Raw genomic sequence first — 19,302 nt, 5'->3', positions numbered from 1 at the left:
TAAATCTTTACGTAGCCTATCACATCTTTTTTTTCTTTTTTCCAACACTGGAAATGGTGGCGGCGGCAGCCGGTCGGAAGATCAGCCACCGCAGCAGCTGCCGCAGCCGCCACTGCCGCCCAGAAGATCTGCCCCAGGTAAGTCTCGTCCTGGGGGGGATCCGCGGGGGGGCGGGGGGGGGCAGGCCGTTCCGCCACAGAGTTCAGGAGGCTGAATGCACTGGCATTCGGCCTCACCGAGATCCGTGGCTGAATTCTCTGCCATCCCTACTTTGGATCCCACCACGTTCGGCATCCAAACCATAATATCTGAAAGAAAGAATCAGGTGCATTCTACCTGGAGTGGAAGGAAAGCTTGCAGCCTTAGAACCTAAATGTTATGAATGCTTTGGTGCATGTACAGCATTTTGAAAATACGTGAGAACATGAGCACTTCAAAACATGAGTATTTCAGAACATTTACTTTGCTAACGAAGCTTCTGATTCCCACAGCACTAGAAATCTGCAGACGTTGGAAAGTCAGTGTGCAGCTGTAAACTTGGCCTGTTCACTCTTGCATTCTAGATGACACCACTTTCTCTCACTTGAGATGATCTTATGCATTATTTTGCACAGCCAAAACATTGGCAACTGAACCACTGGCAAACATTAGGTTCCTTGTGGCTCTATGCATCATAAATAGGAATGGCAGAGAATTCCGCCATGGATTTCAGTGAGGAATCCCCCCCGGAATGAAACTTACCTGGGGCTCCGGCAGCCCCACTCTGGAATGTAAATAGGGAATGTAAATGGCGGCCGCCACCAGCCACTCTGGTGGCGGCTCCGGCAGCGGCGGCGGTGGCTGGTCTTTCGACCGGCTGCCACGGCCACCATTTGCATCCTGCTCTTTGCCGTGATAGGCTACGTAAGTATTTACGTAGCCTATCACGGCAAGGAAAAAGAAAACAAAAAACAGCATACATAAATGGCGGCGGCTACGGCGGCCGCCATTTACATTCCCTATTTTTCGCCGTTTTATCTTACGTAAATATTTACGTAGGCTATTACGGCGAAAGAAAGGGGAATGCAAATAGCATAGTGGGAGCCATTTGCGTTCCTTTTTTCTTCGCCGTTTTAGCCTACGTAAATATTTACGTAAGTATTATGGTGGAAAAAAAGGAACGCAAGTAGCACCCACTACACTATTTGTGTTCCCCTTTTTTTTCACCCTAATAGCCTATGTAAATATTTACATAAGATAAAACGGCGAAAAATAGGGAACGCAAATGGTGGCCACCGTGGCTGCCACCATTTGCATATGCTGGTGTGTGTGTTTTTTGGGGGGGTTGGCCTGCCGTGATAGGCTATGTAAATACTTACGTAGCCTATCACGGCAGCCTGGCTGGATGCAAATGGCGGCCGCTACGGCAGCCGCCCTTTGCGTCCACAGCAGACCATTCGCGGCCGGAACTGGCTGCGGACGGCCCTGGCCAGCTGCTCTGCGGAGCCGTCATGGAGCGGAGCCGGCCGGGCAGGATTCGGGGGGGGGGGAGGACCGGATCGCCTCCCCCCCACCGTGAATCAATTCTGCGAAAAGGTAAGTGACTTTCGTACATCCCTAATCATAAATGCAACAGCTATACATTCTGGCAAGTTCCAAATGCCTTAAGCCCTACATATCTTCTGGCCCAACGCTGTAAGCCACAGTGCTGAAGCAGCAGCTATTAGGATCTAGTTAACAATGTGAGCAAAGGATGGGTGGTGGTGTCTTGTTTTCTGAAGGCAGCATTGCTGATGCTTAAAAATAAAAATGACATTTTTCTAGCATCGCCATTACCAGACATTGCTGATGAGAAAATGCAATCCCCATCCCACCTCTCAAACTTCCACTACCATTTTATTAGCGAAAGCCGTGCTCTGCGATTGCCACAGCTATCTAATGGATAGTATCTATGGCATCATTCACAACCAAAACAGTGACTTTGTTACAGCTGTTAAACATTTTAACCTTTACTGTTGTTTGTTTAATTTTTATGTTCCCTGCTCTGCCATGCAAGCACAAAAGCAGTGAACATTAGCAAAGCTCTTCACTCTGATACAACCTTGGTAAGTAGTATTGATGCATTTCCCATCAGTATGAATGAACATCTGTTTTGTAATACTTATATTGGCTTCTACGTAGATACTGTGAACTGATGAGTGATTTTAATAAACAGTTTTTGTTTATTGAGCATGCAACAATAAATGTAGGGCTGCCACCGAACGCAGCACAGCAAGCCCATGTCTGCTCCTCTTCTGTCCTCCACAATGCCTAGGAAGAAATAATCAACCTGTGATGTGACATCATCACACTGAGACCTTTCCTGTCCCTGTGAGCCTTCATTAGCTGTTGCTTGTGCAAATGGGAAAACTCACACCACAATGGCCCAATCACTATCTCTAGACTTGCCTTCAACCTGGTGTCTTCCAGATGTTTCAGGCTTAGTCAAGGGATGATGGGAGTTGTTTTGTTGTTTATTTGTTCAGTCACTTCCAACTCTTCGTGACTTCATGGACCAGCCCATGCCAGAGCTTCCTGTCGGCCATTGCCACCCCCAGCTCCCCCAAGGTCGAGTCCGTCACCTCCAGAATATCGTCCATCCATCTTGCCCTTGGTCGGCCCCTCTTCCTTTTGCCTTCCACTTTCCCTAGCATCAGCATCCTCTCCAGGGTATCCTATCTTCTCATTATGTGGCCAAAGTACTTCAGTTTTGCCTTTAATATCCTTCCCTCAAGTGAGCAGTCTGCCTTTATTTCCTGGAGTATGGACTGATTTGATCTTCTTGCAGTCCAAGGCACTCTCAGCATTTTCCTCCAACACCACAGTTCAAAAGCATCTATCTTCCTTCGCTCAGCCTTCCTTATGGTCCAGCTCTCGCAGCCATAGGTTACTACGGGGAATACCACTGCTTTAACTATGTGGACCTTTGTTGTCAGTGTGATGTCTCTGCTCTTCACTATTTTATCAAGATTTGTCATTGCTCTCCTCTCAAGAAGTAAACGTCTTCTGATTTCCTGGCTGCAGTCAGTATCTGCAGTAATCTTTGCGCCTAGAAAGACAAAGTCTGTCACTGCCTCCACGTTTTCTCCCTCTATTTGCCAGTTATCAATCAAGCTGGTTGCCATAATCTTGGTGTTTTTGAGGTTGTAGTCCAAGTCATATGGAGGACACCGAACTGGGGAAGGCTGATCAAGACTCTGGGAAGGGAATGGGGAAAAGGGACATGATGCTACTGTTTTTGCTGGACACCCCTGTATCTGTCTAGTTCCAGCTTAACATACTGCCTTCAGTACCAAACTAACACTTGCTGGCTGGTCTCAGCCCATCCCTAGCATGGAGCAAGTGTGCCCATGTACTTTTCTGAAAGTATACTAATAAAAAACTTAGAATTTATGTCAGAACAAATAGCGCATGCAGGGCTTTGCAGAGGCACTGTTGGGAGAATTAAGTGCTTCTTTATTATATTCAAATTATTTCCCCCCTCTCCTGTGGCTCATATTAATGGGAAAGAAAGCAATCTGCAGTTCCTCAAGACCTTCTTGACCTGGATAGCCCTACAAGTGCTGATGCTTGAATGTGTTAATGGGAGGAAAGAGAAATTGCGATTGAATTTTTTTTTTTTTAAAAAAATGCTTTAATTACAATGTGATTTCTCATTTTGTGATCCCATTGTCCACAGTGAAAGCTTGTTAAATAAGTGGCACAATTGGCTAGCTAATCCAAGGCTGCTGAGTTGACCCCGTAGGGCTGATAATTGTGTGGGAAGATAACTTGCTCTGCATCGGCTTCAGAGCTTCACGACAAGAATGCTGCAAATCAGCCATGAAAGAAGGCCCCAAGCCTCGGAGAGAGGAGCTGTCATTTTGGGAGGGACAATGAAGCCTCCATTGTGCCTTCTGACAAGGTACGGCTTGAATGGCGCCCACAGGTTGCTGCATGAACTAGTGTGGTGTGCCTTCCCATCCAGCACTGCAGACATTTCCGCCATCAACAGCAAGTGGCCCCCAGCGCCGGAACAACGTCCCTACACTGGAGGCGTGGTTCATGATGTTGTTACGGCCCAGGGGCAGGTGTGCTGTATCTATCATAGTGCATGGAGCACAGGGATGGGGAGGTGTCATGTCACAGAGCTGGTCTCCCAGCAGCTGGGCTCCAATCATGTTTTCCCACAATCCTTGCAGAATTAACTATGTTTCTCACAAACACCACTTAGGCTGCGATATAGCACCTCTCCCCCCACCCCTGCCCTGCCAACACATACACACAACTTGACTGAGCATTCAGTCAGCTCACCAGCATCGCTAGGCCCTCCATCAGGCAAATGCAGAGGGTGAAGCCTTTAAGTCCAAACAACCTGCATTGCCAAGTGAGGCTGCTGCTTCATGCCTCCATACTGCAGCATGCTTTTGGTCTTTCTGATCTTCAGCTGCTACTTCTAAAACGTCGCCTCCTGCCTCTGACCCTTCTGATCTTCTGCTGTTGTTTTTGGAACTTGACCTTTGCCTGTGGTACTCATCTCTGGCCCCGTCCATTCTCCAGGGTCGTGGAAATGGCAGTACTTGGTGCCTGACACCAAATACAGCTTTACACATAAGCATTCAATTGATTGATTCTGAAACTCTTATTATCAGGCTATAAGGCCAGTTAAGATGGACTACATTTTGACTATTGCAATGTCTTGTATGTGTGGCTGCCTTTAAAAACAATCCAGAGATGGTTCAAAGTAGAGGAGCCATATTAACTGGGACGGGGCATTTTGATAGTGTTATGCCAGTGCTTTTGCCAGCTGCTTTTCTGTAGCTATTTCTGGGCCCAAATTAAGGTGCTGATTTAAACTCATAAAGTACTAAATGCCTTGGGAACAGGTTACCTGAAAGATTGCCTTGTCCCATATATACCTGTCTGAACCTTAAGACCCCCTTCGGAAGCCCTGCACCATGTACCCCTTCCAAGTGAAGTGAGGTGGGAGGCCACTAAAGGAAAGGCCTTCTCAGGGGTGGCACTCTGCTGGTGAAATGGCTAGGGATGTTGCAGGAGTCCAACAGGGGGTGAAATCTGGCAGAATTCCCCCTCTCAACCTCCCAGATCCCACTCACCGAACCTCCACCCATCCCTGCTTGCCACACAAGCCACTAAGCAGCCCAGCGACTGTCCAGCAGTTGCCCCTCCCATTGCCAAGCCAAGCTGCCATTTTGCAAACAAATGACAGCTTGGGGTTTTCCATAAAAATAATGTTGCATACATGGCAGCCATAAAAGGCCATTTACACGACATTACAGGCGTAAATGGTCCATTTATGCTTGTAATGTTGCATAAATGGCCCCTTTATGGCTGTCAGTTACGCAACATTACTTCTATAGAAAACCCTGATCTGCCATTTTTTTACAAAAATGATGGCTCAGTGAGGGGACGGGTAGCTGCCAGGTGCTCACTGGGTTGTTCAGTGGCTCACACAGCGCAGCAAACAGGGGCAGGTGGAGAAGCGGTTTGGCAAGTACCCAGCGGGGACGGACGGAGGTGAGTCCTTCCATCCCTAGGAATGGCCTCCCCAGAAAAGTTCACATAGTGCTATCTTTGTGCTCTTTTCAGCATCAGATTAAGAGCTTTTTACTTACCCAGGCCTTTTAAACACTCCTTGTGCTCTTGCTGTTTTAGTATGCCTTACATCGGAACTGCTAAGTGTTTTATGTTGGCTTTATTAGGAGGATATGTCTTGGTGGTATGGGGATACCAAGTCATCTTGTCTGCCTCCTGAGGAATCTGTATAACGACCAAGTAGCAACGGTAAGAACAGACCACGGATCAACGGACTGGTTTAAGATTGGGAAAGGAGTACGCCACGGTTGTATACTCTCACCCTACCTATTCAACCTGTACGCAGAACACATCATGCGACATGCTGGGCTTGATGAAGCCAAGGCTGGAGTTAAAATCGCTGGAAGAAACATTAACAATCTCCGATATGCAGATGATACCACTTTGATGGCTGAAAGTGTGGAAGAGCTGAGGAACCTCATGACAAAGGTGAAAGAAGAAAGTGCAAAAGCTGGGTTGCAGTTAAACCTCAAAAAAAAACAAGATTATGGCAACCAGCTTGATTGATAACTGGCAAATAGAGGGGGAAAACGTGGAGGCAGTGACAGACTTTGTCTTTCTAGGTGCAAAGATTACTGCAGATTCTGACTGCAGCCAGGAAATCAGAAGACGTTTACTTCTTGGGAGGAGAGCAATGACAAATCTTGATAAAATAGTGAAGAGCAGAGACATCACACTGACAACAAAGGTCCGCATAGTGAAAGCAATGGTATTCCCCATAGTAACCTATGGCTGCAAGAGCTGGACCATAAGGAAGGCTGAGCGAAGGAAGATAGATGCTTTTCAACTGTGGTGCTGGAGGAAAATTCTGAGAGTGCCTTGGACTGCAAGAAGATCAAACCAGTCCATACTCCAGGAAATAAAGCCAGACTGCTCACTTGAGGGAATGACATTAAAGGCAAAACTGAAGTACTTTGGCCACATAATGAGAAGACAGGATACCCTGGAGAAGATGCTGATGCTAGGGAAAGTGGAAGGCAAAAGGAAGAGGGGCCGACCAAGGGCAAGATGGATGGATGATATTCTGGAGGTGACGGACTCTACCTTGGGGGAGCTGGGGGTGGCGACGGCCAACAGGAAGCTCTGGCGTGGGCTGGTCCATCAAGTCACGAAGAGTCGGAAGCGACTGAATGAATAAACAACATTAGGAGGAAGATTTTCACACTAATTTTTTTGGTCATTTTTAATTATGATATTTGCATCTTTTTAACATTTATTTTGCTTGTCTTGATCTGTAAACTGCCCAGAGAATAGCTCCTGATGGGCAGCTATATAAATCAGTTTTTGAAGCAAAAACAAATCCCTACCTGGCTTTAAGCCATTTTACAGTGCCAATCTATGCATGATGTTTACTCAGATATAAGTCCTACTCTGTTCATTGAGGCTTGCTCCCTAGTTAGGGTGTGTAAGATTACATAATCCTATGCACACTGATCAAACAGTAAGTCCCAATGGTGTCACTGAGAGTTACTTTGAGTAAATATGTGAAAAATTGTGTTGTTAGTAGAAATGGATGGATCAATCTATTTCTGATTGTAAGTTTCACATGTATTTTGAGGTACGATCATTCCATCCAATCTCCACATCAATATGCAGGTGTGTGTTTTTTAACATTACATGAACATTTGCATTTCTTTTTATATACAATTTTACTTAACGTATGCATTTTGTATGCAATTTCCCCTAATATATCCATTTTTGTATGGATTTTTTTTTTATCTGAGAAATACATGACAAAATTCAGAGAAGTGTGTAATCCCAAGGATAACTGTGTTCTGATTCACATATTAGTCTGGGAACTGCAAATTAGATTGGTTCACTTAAAAATGTGATCAAACTAAATTCTCCAGGATCGCTAATCATTAGTCTTATACACATATTTAACTAGGTTGTGGATTGGGATGCAAAAAAAGCACTCCCTTCCATTCATGATAGCATTAGCACTTAAACAGGTTGGGCTTTCTAAAGTGGATTTGAAATGTTCCTCAATTAATTAAATCGATTGTAGCTTTAAGGGTGTCTTAAATACCATTCTCATCTTTTCCTATTCAATGCAAGCAAGAAAGTACCAAAATCTAGACTCTCAGACAGTACAGTGGCACTCTGGAAAATAGACGTTTTGACTCATGTACCAAGCCCACAACAAGACATTTTCCCCTTACTGTTGTTCAGGCAAAAATAATTGGAAATTTATTAAATTGGAATTAGAAAAGAAAGGATGTTATGAGAAAAGCTGGTGGGAATGATACCACCACTGCTACTAGTTGTACAACTACATTAATACTCAGTGACATTTTGGGTAGAAAGGTAGGGTACAAGTCAAGATAATTTTTTTAAAAAAACATAAATATTGTGCAATAATAATGCAACATGTTCTGAATCAAATGAGGAACAGAAGGAAATTGGAACCAAAGTGACAGGAATAACCCCCAAAAAACGCTTTTTTCAAAATGCATAAGAGAAAAGAAGTAAGATGTGGTGGACTGCATGGCAAGAAAGCAAAGGAAGACACAGACAAAAGTATGGTAATTTTGTCACACATACACATGAAAAAGCTGTAGGACCTAAATTCAAAATAATTATGCCCCCTAGACAGCGTCCGGCAGACACAGGATACTTTGGCTTCCTGGTTATGATATGAAGTAGGAGACACTCGGGACTCCAACCTTGTAGCCAGGACAACGCGCTCCCTTTCCCCTCCTCCTCGTAGCTGGTGTGGAGAGAACCATGCCAGCTACCTCTCTACATTTGGTAGGTAAACAGAGCACAGAATGGGGGGAAGGGGAGTGTTCCTGGGAGTGGGGAGGGGAGGAGACTGGGGCGGCTGGCTTATGCCTTTTCCTGTTGTGCCTGAGACCCCTTCCCTCTCTCTCCCTGAAGCCTCCAGCAGATGGGCAAAATCGCCTGTCTAGCTTAAATGCAGCATGGGGGACGTGAGGCGCCTCCTGCTCTGCGTAGGATACTCATGAGCCTCCAACTTGATTTCTTTATCATAATTAGGTGAGTGGAAAAGGATCCACTACCTAATTCTGCAGAAACACACACACAGATCACAATAAAGAATGACTGAGAAAATAGGGTAATGCAAAGAAAGATTGGGGGGGGGGAGTCTGAGAGAAGGATTGAATTAAAGCAGAAAGGAAAGGATGTTTTAATGAAATCATGAACAAACAAAATTTGAAGTCACCCCAGCCCACTACAAAACCTCTCGCTTCCTATCCTACTTCCAAACTGCTACTAGTTACACCGTAAAGAATGAGCAAACAACTGAGTAAAATGAGAGAACCATCGAGAACTTCAATAGAACTGAATGAATCCTTCCTCCAAAGCACAGTGATAGGAGCACCTGATAAAATGTGCCCTAGGATTTGAAGGTGGAAATCGTTTAACTGCACTCCCTGTCTTTCCCTTTCTCCACTCATAATCAGCACTGCAGAGAAACAAAACCAAAAGACGCTATTTGCAGGAGACATCATGTCTGTGTGTCCCTGAGGAACGAGTTGGTACCAAAGCTTTGTTCAGGTCCGGCTTTCATTCTGGTGTCTTTAAAGGGATGCCCACTTCACCTCAGGAAGCACCAGAACCAGTCTGAAGTGGCCTGCTCTGCTCAGGTTTCATCTGAATCCGATGCACATCTCTGGTTACTACCATTTTGAGATCTCTTCCAGAAATGGGAGGCCGGAAAGCCATTGCCAGAACATAATGAAAACCTCAGTGTGCACTTGGCAAGGGGAGCAAAAGCTACTAGCTCTGCTCCATTTTCTTTGAGAAAAAGTCTTTCCTGACCTGTTATGGAACAGCTGTACAGACATGAGTCTAATTTCTGGCCTCTTGGGCAAATGTGACCTATAGGACCATCCTCATCCCTGCTGCATTTCACCCTGCCCCTTAGCAGAGGTGCATGAGACCCTTGCATGGCTGAGCTGTTCCCCTGTTCTGATGCTAAAAGCCTCGATGCTGGAACCTGTGAGCTGCAGTCTCAGCACAGCAACTCATGGGATTCTTCTCGATCTGGGGATTGTAACAAGAGTGCTAGGATATAAGGTGCCATATAAATAGAGGATTGACACCCACCTGCTTTCTGTAGGGCTAATTACCTCCCGTTTCACTGAAAATACTTCTTAAGGCTTGCTGCCTCTGCTGCCATTTCATCCTCAGCTCTCCACTTGCTGGGGGAATCCTCTGCCTCTTTGTCATGCTGCTGGAGCTTGATAGGAAAAAAGAAAATACGAAGAATGCTGTGAATTAATGCCATCAGGAGGCTAAGGCTTCTGGACTAAAGTATTGCATGAAGATGAGGATGACTGGAAGACACTGAGGAGAAAAGAGAGCATTGGCTATCGGGCATTATAGAAATGAAATGAAATGAATGAATGAATGAATAAATAGAATCAGTCGATATCTAAGGAGGAGCAATTCTCCCATTTTGTTCCTTTATTGCTCCAGAATTTCACTCACTCCTGAATTCCAGGCTAATGAGGAGAATTGCAAAATATTGTTCTAGAATTGGAGCATCCATGCACAAATGTTCATATCACACACTTAAAAAAACACTTAAAACATGCAAATCTCAAAGCAATTCATGCATGCTATTGCGTCAAGATTGCTTTTTTTGCAATGATCAGAGAACTTGTGCATCACATTGTTCATGTAAAGGAGGAAGAAAGATATGAAGAAAACCTTACAGCACACTTGTAAAGAGAGGGGGAGAGAGAGAGAGAGAGAGAGAGAAAGGAAGGAAGGAAGGAAGGAAGGAAGGAAGGAAGGAAGGAAGGAACAAACAAAACAAAACAGTGAACATTTCTGAAAGCATCAGTTCTAGAAGCATGACCAGGTCTGAAAAGCAATTTGGATGAGGGAGAAATTCAGAAGCATCCCTAAGAATGCAATCTGATGCACATTTACCCAGGAGTAAGTCCAACTGAACCTAGTAGGGCTGACTTCTGAGTAGACATGCATAGGATTGTGTTGTAATTGTGACATGATCAATGGATCTTAAAGCAACTGGGAGGATGGTAGTGGAAACCATTTTCTGGGAGAAGCCTTCTGTGTCACTAGGTCCTAACCTCATTCCAGGTTGCAGCAGTTTACAATTTAATAAAGCTTTCTCTGTGGGCTGAATGTGGTCAGCCTATTACAACTGAAACAGATACATGGGGAACTGGGAATAAAATAAATGAACACAGGGCAGGGGGAGATTATCATCACTAAAAGAATTCCAACAAACAAGGGAAAGGAAAAGGAGAATGTTAACTCAGAAGTAAGCCCCACTTTCTATGCATGTGTGCTCAGGAGTCCCCCAGTGTTCAGTGGGGCTGGTGAGTGAATTTAAGGTTTCAACCTTAAACACTGATTTTATAATGCCTGGCCCTATCATACTTTTCATAAATGGTGGCTTCTCAAGGGGGCGGAGGCTATAGCAATTTGCCTATCCTTGCCCCACCCAGCTCTGGCAGATATTGGTAAGACATGCATGAGGCAAAGGACAAAATGGTGCACCTGCCCCATTCCATGGACAGAAGCTGACTGTACTGGCAACTGATCTTGCTTCAACGCTGACAACTGGGTAGCCTCCTCCTCCACCACACTTGGAAGCAGCAGGTTCACTGAGGGGTTGCAGGGCAGGCCACATGGCACACACAACTCTGTTCTCCAATGTTTCTCCTCCTCCCCCTTTTCTGCCTCCACCGCCTGAGGCAACTGCCCCACTCTAATAGTATGGCTAATCTTGTATACTTCAAATTCTGTTCTTACTGAAAATAATTGCTCAGAAAAAATAGAGGCAACCCCCAAGAAAGAAAGAGAGAGAGAGAGAGAGAGAGAGAGAGAGAGATCCCTCACAAGACGGGAGAACTGGTAACCTCCTGCACTGATGTTCCTGTAACAGTCTCGTGTCCTTCATTATATCTGGCTTGTGTGGCATCTCATGTGCTGTGTGCATATCTGCTGGCAAAATCGGAGGTATATACATCCAAAAATATGACATGAGGAGCCTGTTTCTGATTCACGGTCTGATTCAGAAGATAACCAAGGCTGTAGAAAAATAACTAAAACAGGAAACAATGATGGTCCCAGGGTTGGGTGGAGCAACCTAAGCAGCTGTTGGTCTAGTCCGTGCCTGGAGGAGGGACTACTTGTGTTGTGGAGGTAGAAGAAAAAGTGTGCAGCAGGATTCTACCCAATAAGAACAATAATTCTTATTGAATTATTGTTCCAATAAGAATTGAAACATTCAATTCTTATTGCACAATAAGAAATAATACAGTTAAATAACTTTAAACATATTGGCTATGTGTATCTAGGTTCTGGATGTTTTACAGTGATTCCCCACCACTTACGCCTCCTAACCAAGTGTTAGTTACGGCTGGGTCCTGCTGAGAACAGCGCAATGACTTGCTGTTAAAGGAACAGCTCATTAAGGCCATATTATATAATAACATAAGAAGAGCCCTACTGAATCAGACCAAAGGCCTATCAAGTCCAGTATTCTGTTCATACAGCAGCCAACAAACATGACCCGAGTGCAATAGCACCCTCCCAGGACCAGGAAGCTGTAGGGTTATGTCTTTATATAAGTGTTGATGAACATACTAATATTCGACTTATTGCAGAATTGTATGGACCAGGATAAAAGGGACCGCAGTGGCTTAGTGGTTAAGATGCTGAACTGCAGACTGGAAGGTCGGCAGGTCAGCAGTTCGAGACCCGAGTGCTGCGTGATGGAGTGAGCTCTTGTCTGCAGTCCCAGCTTCTGCCAACCTAGCAGTTCGAAAGCAAGAAATTGCAAGTAGATAAATAGGTACCACCTCGGAGGGAAAGGTAACAGCGTTCCATGCACCTCGGTGTTCAGTCATGCCGGCCACATGACCACGGAAGTGTCTTCGGACAGCGCTGGCTCTTTGGCTTAGAAACGGGGATGAGCACCGCACCCTAGAGTCAGACACGAGACTGGTTGGGGACACCTTTACCTTTTTATGGACCAGGACTGTTGTCAGCAGCTAGGCCCAAGTTCCCCACCAGGGCCCACTGCTGAGACTGGCCTGTAGCTGATCCTTTGAGCTGCCCACCATTTTATTTTTCCCACAATGCCCTGGCGTGCTCAACCTAACATTACTCTGGGGCATTGTGGGAAATTAAAATGGTAGTTCGGGGCCCACCAATGTAGGAGAACACCACCTTGGTGAGGACTCCTCAAACATGGAACTGGTCCTGGTCCCCCCCGCCCCCCGATTTTCGCATAAGTTGAAAAGTCCTGCAACAAATATACCTGTCAAAGCTATGACTCACCCTAGATTTGAGAGATGGCAGTAACTGTATACATCTTTGAATATAGATATAGATATATACATATGCTATAAAGGACAAGAAGCGGGGTGGGGGGAAGAGAGCCTTCATGTGAATGAGTTATACAACCATATTATAGAAATGAAATAAATAAATAAAATAAATAAAATATTGTACTTCCTCCAAGGACTGAGGAAGCAGCAACAGCAACAACAAAATCAGCATCCCATTCTGCAGCACTATCAGTTTTAATAAAATAACTTGAAAAACCTGATTGTCAGCTTTGCCAGCAACTTCACACTGGGAGACACGGGTGAGGAAATGAATCCTTTTTCACAAAGAGAAATATTCAGAGAACCTCACTGTTTACAAGTGATCAAAAGTGACAGTCGGTGCTTATTGGTGGAACAGCATTTTCTGCTCGAGGTGAAAGAGGAGGGTAATTTATCAGGAATCCCAAGAAGTCAGACATCAGTAATGATCTGCTTGAAGAAGGGCACTTCTTAGAAAGGGTGTATTTATATTTGTACTGCATGGCAAGAAGTTGTAGTAGGCTTTTTTAAAAAAATCTGTCTTGGCTCTTGCAGATTGCTGAGCACTGTGTGATTTTGTCTGTCACTTTGATTTCCAGAATTTCCAGATTTCCAGAATACCTGCTGCAGAGCCAGACTAAAATGGTAACGTTATGGTTTTAAGTTTTAATTAATTAAAGACATCAGACCAATTTCTCTGATCGCAGTTACCATTTATTTACAAATCCTATAATGCTATCATGGCCCTTGGTTCTCTTCCATTAGCAGCTGCCTTGCAGGATGTTCCTGTGCAGTCCAACCAGGGATCTTGAGAGTTGTGTCTTTTCAAGGTGAAGTTCAATGTTTTCTCCATTCAGCCCAGTATACCTCAGGCCAAGAGAGTTTTTCTTCAATTGGCTCAGTCCCTCCTAAGCATTTCTTCTTTCTCATATGTCTGGCTGCCTGCCAATCTATCCATATGTTCTCATATATACAGTGGTGTAGTGGAGCAAGGGCTCTCCTTGTCAAAGCTCTAGGGAAGCGCTTTTTGATTAGCAGGGAAGATGATGTCTTCTGCTACCTCCCTCAAGCTTCTCTGTTCCCTGTGAACATAGCTGCAATACTCACAGTAATGGGGGGGGGAGAGACTTTCCCAGCAACAATATATCTTTGCAACGTAATCCCAGTTGTAAAGCAAAGTATTTTAGGGTGGCCTGGTCTTGAATGGACAATTGATCCATTAGCTTTACAAAAGACCTGCTCCTGGTGGAGATAAAAACTGCTAGAACTGACTTTTTGCTATGGATCAACTAGGGATTGTGTGGATGCCTGACTGGGCCCGGGAGTCCATCAGACTCCCCTCTGCTTACCCCCCCCCCACCTGAATCCAGTTTGGTGAGCTGCTGCCCCTGCCCGCTGAGCCACATGAACAGCCGGGACATACTGGATCTGTCCGCTCATGCCTTGCAGTTGCCCGTCCTCCTTTCAAGCCACCATCTTTTACACAAGATGGGGCTCTATATTTTCATGTATTTACTGTTTCTGATGTAAAGGGCCATTTCCACAACATTAGAGGCCTCTAATATTGTGGAAATGACCCTTTGCGGCCACCGTTGTGCGTAACAGTAAACATATGAAAATATAGAACTCCATCTTGTGTAAAAGATGGCAGCTTGCATGGAGCAGTGGGCAGCTGTGGAGTGCTACCAGACAGCTCACTGAGTCCTCCGGGGTCTTTGAGCCTGGCTGCTCAAGTGCCCACTGAGCATGGACTCCAGTGAGTCCATCCATCCCTAGGATCAACACAGCTGTCTGCATTTTTAGACAATCCTTGGAGGTGTGGCTATGGGGACTCATGATGAGTGCCTGATGTCAGGGTTGGATTGGAGCCCAGAGAGCCCCAAAGCAGTTCTGATTCTGAGGAAGAGACAGAAACCGCAGAAGAGGAAACCGCGCGCTGTCAGAAGAGCAGCCAGGGGGAGAGCCCCTTCTGGTACACATTCCTGAGAGTGATAGTGACTCTGTCAGGGAGAGGGAGGCACAACAGCAGTTTCTGGATGCTAGGCGCTGGCGCAGCGTCAAGAGGGAGATGGCGGGTGCTGAGAGGAGGTGCTCAGCCCGCTTGGCGCGGCAGCAACAGCGGCGCCCCGATGCCCCATGGGAAAAGGGTGGACTCTCTCCTCCTAGCCCATAAGTACAGAGGTTTCCCGCCATCCCCTGCAAATGGAGATCAACTGATTCCTAAGGTTAGAACCCCCAAGTAGGCAGCTCTCTTAAGTCTCACTCATAGGATCAAGCAATTAGCATCTGTAAGCGTCATTAGGTTGAATGGGAATAAAGCCTTGGAAAAGAGCCCTGTTGTCTGTGTGTTGATTCTGGCTACCTGAGGATTTCAGAAGGTGGCAGGGGCAACCTCCCGACACCTGTACTGCAACACTTTACCATGATACAACTGCATATATAGTAATAGTGATCTCAGTTCTACAAGTGCCATTACATATGTACCCAAAATGGCACCATTCATACACATGAGGCAGGTATCAGCAAGCTAAGGAGAAACAAAGTATGAAGAAGTAAACAAACAAATAAACAAATAGCCTGATGAGGACTGAGCATTTTTAGTGGGCATGGATGGCTAACTGACTGTTGTGTGTGTATGTGGGGGGGGGGCAGGTGGAATGGAGTATTCCCAACAGGAGCACCCCACACTGCAAACATTTGTTGCAGGTCTCACTCGTATACAATAATCAGTTTCCAACATTCTGTCACACTCTAGTGAAATCAACTAGCAGAAACCAGGATAGGGCAATGGAGATGAAGAGGTGAGGATCTGCAGGTAGGAGTGGGCTTGATTCTCAAAGGCTGGAGTCACTGGGGGAAACACAACAGATTTAGTCCCAACTCAAGTGGAATAGCGAAGTGCACCTCTTCGCTTTCCTCCACAAGTGAATTGAGTGCCATTCACTCCTACAGAGGAATATTTATTTATTCATTCATTTATTTAGATTTCTACCTTGTCCATTAAGCACATCATCAAGGTGGGTGCGCTTGGGGGATATTATTGCTGTTGAGAAAAAGCCTGCTACCCCTCCTCCTGACAGCGGATGGCCTGGCTCTAACTGAGAAGGATCCCTCAGGGCGATGCAGTGTGCCTTAGCATCAGCATTTCCCAACCTGGTGCCTTCCAGATATGTTGGAGTGCAACTCCCAGCATTTCTAGCCAACTGGGCCATTGGAGTTGCAGTCCAACACAGCTGGAGAGCACCAGGCTGGGGAAGGCTGCTCTGTATCCATCTCTCCTTGCAACAGGCATGTGTCTACCCACCCCACATTTCACATTTCATTTCATTTCTTTCATTTTTATACTGGCCAATAGCCAAAGCCCTCTGGGTGGTTTACAAAGATTAAAAACCTTAAAAAGCCAATATTATACATAGTACAAAAGCTGTGTACATACAAACATATAAACAGACAGCATGCACACACAGGCATGTATCTAGCCATTTTAAACAATCAACAACAAGAAAATCCAGGATCTGATTGAAATCTTATAATATACTGCTAAATGCCTGAGAATAGAGGAAGCTGATGCTGAAAAGATAATGAGGTTGGTGCCTCATGGGCCTCATTGGGGAGAATATTCTATAATTGGGAGGGGGCACTACCAAGAAGACCCTCTCCCTTGTAGCCTCCTTCCGAGCCTCCCCAGAGGAGGGCCTTAGATTATGAGCACAGTACAGGTATCATGCTGCTTAACAATGACAGGCATTTCACTCATCAGTTGTAACTCTCTGTCCCAGCATTTATAGGATTATTATAACCAGTTCAGACAACTAACTTGGCATGGTGTATGTGGGTCGAGTGGATTAAGGCTGGATTAAGGTTCCTGTGTGATTTATTGCACCATGATAAGGATTCAGACTGAGGGTGGGTTGGTAGGACAGTAGAGTAGGTGGGGCAATGACAGGCTTACTTCACCGCAAACCCATGCTGATCTTGATCCCTGATATACTACACTGCTACAGTGACCTGTCTCCTACCATGTTCTTGTGTGGGATGGTGACAGGTTTAGGGTGCCTATTTCAGGAGTGGACAGAAGGTTGATTGGAATCTACTGGTACATCTCTGAGAGATTTGCTGGAGGTTGGCAAGGGTTATTGCATCCTAGAAAAATAAAAGAACTGGCAGAAGAGCTCTCAGAACCACTGTCTGTCATCTTTGAGAAATCATGGAGGACGGGTGAAGTGCCAGATGACTGGAGGAGGGCTAATGTTGTCCCTATCTTCAAAAAGGGTAAAAAGGAGGAACCTGGGAACTACAGACCAATCGGTCTGACAACAATCCCTGGGAAAATTCTGGAGCAGATGATAAAGCAATCCATATGTAAGCACCTTGAAAACAATGCCGTGATTACTCGAAGCCAACATGGATTTGTCAAAAACAAGTCCTGCCAGACAAATCTGATCTCATTTTTTGATCAGATAACCTCCCTTGTGGACTGTGGGAATGCTGTGGACATAATATATTTCAACGTCAGCAAAGCTTTCAACAAAGTGCCCCATGATATCCTAATGAGCAAACTAGCTCAAAGTGGGCTAGATGAAACAACAATCAGGTGGAGCCACAGTTGGCTACAGAATCGGACTCAAAGAGTGCTTCTCAATGGGACCTTCTCAAACTGGGGAGAGGTAATGAGCGGGGTACCGCAGGGCTCAGTCCTGAGCCCAGTGCTCTTCCACATTTTTATTAATAACTTGGTTGGGGAGGTACAGGGAATGCTGATCAGATTTGCAGATGACATAAAATTGGGTGAGACAGGTAATACCTTGGAAGACAGAAACAAAATTCAAAGTGATCTGGATAGACTGGAGTGCTGGGCAGAAAACAACAGAATGACATTTAATAGGGATAAATGCCAAGTTCTGCACCTAGGAAAAAGAAACCAAATGCACAGTTACAAGATGGGGGATACGTGGCTCAACAATATTACAAGCAAGAAGGATCTTGGAATTGTTGCAGATCACAAGCTGAACATGAGCCAACAATGTGATGTGGCTGCAAGAAAGGCAAATGCTATTTTGGGCTGCATTAATAGAAGCATAGCTTCCAAACCATGTGAAGTACTAGTTCCCCTCTACTCAGCACTGGTTAGGCCTCATCTGGAGTACTGTGTCCAGTTCTGGGCACCACACTTTAAGAAGGATGCAGACAAACTGGAGAGAGTTCAGAGGAGAGCAACGAAGATGATCAGGGGACTGGAAACAAAGCCCCATGGTGAAAGACTGAAAGAACTGGGCATGTTTAGCCTTGAGAAGAGAAGACTGAGGGGAGATATGATAGTGCTCTTCAAGTACTTGAAAGGCTGTCACAGAGAGGAAGGCCAGGATCTCTTCTCGATCATCCCAGAGTGCAGGACACGGAATAATGGTCTCAAGTGACAGGAAGCCAGATTCCGGCTGAACATCAGGAAACTATTCCTGACTGTTAGAGTGATATAACAATGGAACCAATGACCTTGGGAGGTAGTGGGCTCTCCCAAATGGAGGCATTCAAGATGAAGCTGGAGAGCCATCTGTCAGGGATGCTCTGACTTGGATTCCTGCACTGAGCAGAGGGTTGGACTCGATGGTCTTATAGGCCCCTCCCAACCCTGCTATTCTATGATTCTATGACCTCCAGTGGCTTAACAATAGCAATATTTAGGACCAAATTAACTTAGAATTCCCTGATCTGTAGTGACTGAGATATATATCTATATTGTTGTATGCAGGGCAGAATACATCTCATGGGGTTAAGTGAGTAATTGGCTCTTGCCCCAGTCCACCATTTTCCATCCATCTCCAGTTGGTGGACCTCAAGAAGATCCCACAAGCCTGAAGTCTGTCCTTCCATGGCTTATTTGCGTTGTGGATGGCTGTGTGTTCACAACCCATACCAGATGTCTTCCTGCACATTATCCAGTTGCAAATAAATAGATAATCTGTTGGAGGAGGAAGACATCCAATGCTTGAATGTATATAAGTGGATTTCTCTCCACCTCATTACTGTGCACTTGATGATTGGCAGCTGGATACATTCACCAGCTCCATTGAAAAGCTTTGCATCTGAGACAATATGAGATGGTAAGGCTATGGTGATAAATCAGTAATCTCTTATTCAGGTCCAGGAGATCCTGCTGGTCATTCCAAAATGAATGGAATGAATGCCAGGAAGAACCTCGATGGCAGGCCTTCTCTGGAGGAGCACCCACCCTCCAGAAAACCCTCCCGCATAAAGTTTGGGATGCAGAAAATGTAACATCTTTTGAATGCCTCCTGCAAATACACTTTTTCCACACAGGCTTTCCCTGGGCTGTAACTGGTGCTGGGTTCTACTTGGTATTTTTAAACTTTCA

At 45.3% G+C, this 19,302-nt stretch overlaps 1 protein-coding gene across 1 annotated transcript in view; it reads right to left on the bottom strand.

Moving 5' to 3' along the window:
* Positions 1–19,302, bottom strand: part of FHIT (fragile histidine triad diadenosine triphosphatase) — a 1,278,194-nt gene that overhangs the window by 12,206 nt on the left and 1,246,686 nt on the right. The window contains exon 9 of the mRNA XM_084840497.1: positions 9,688–9,820. Within this exon, the coding sequence (XP_084696623.1) occupies positions 9,719–9,820 (102 nt within the window). The 3' untranslated portion in view covers positions 9,688–9,718. The remainder of the gene's footprint in view (positions 1–9,687; positions 9,821–19,302) is intronic.

Source organism: Heloderma suspectum, chromosome 2, assembly GCF_057233095.1.
Source record: "Heloderma suspectum isolate Gila_16-S chromosome 2, 16-S_ref, whole genome shotgun sequence".
NCBI lineage: Eukaryota > Metazoa > Chordata > Lepidosauria > Squamata > Helodermatidae > Heloderma > Heloderma suspectum.
This window is presented reverse-complemented; position numbering and strand designations above follow the sequence as displayed.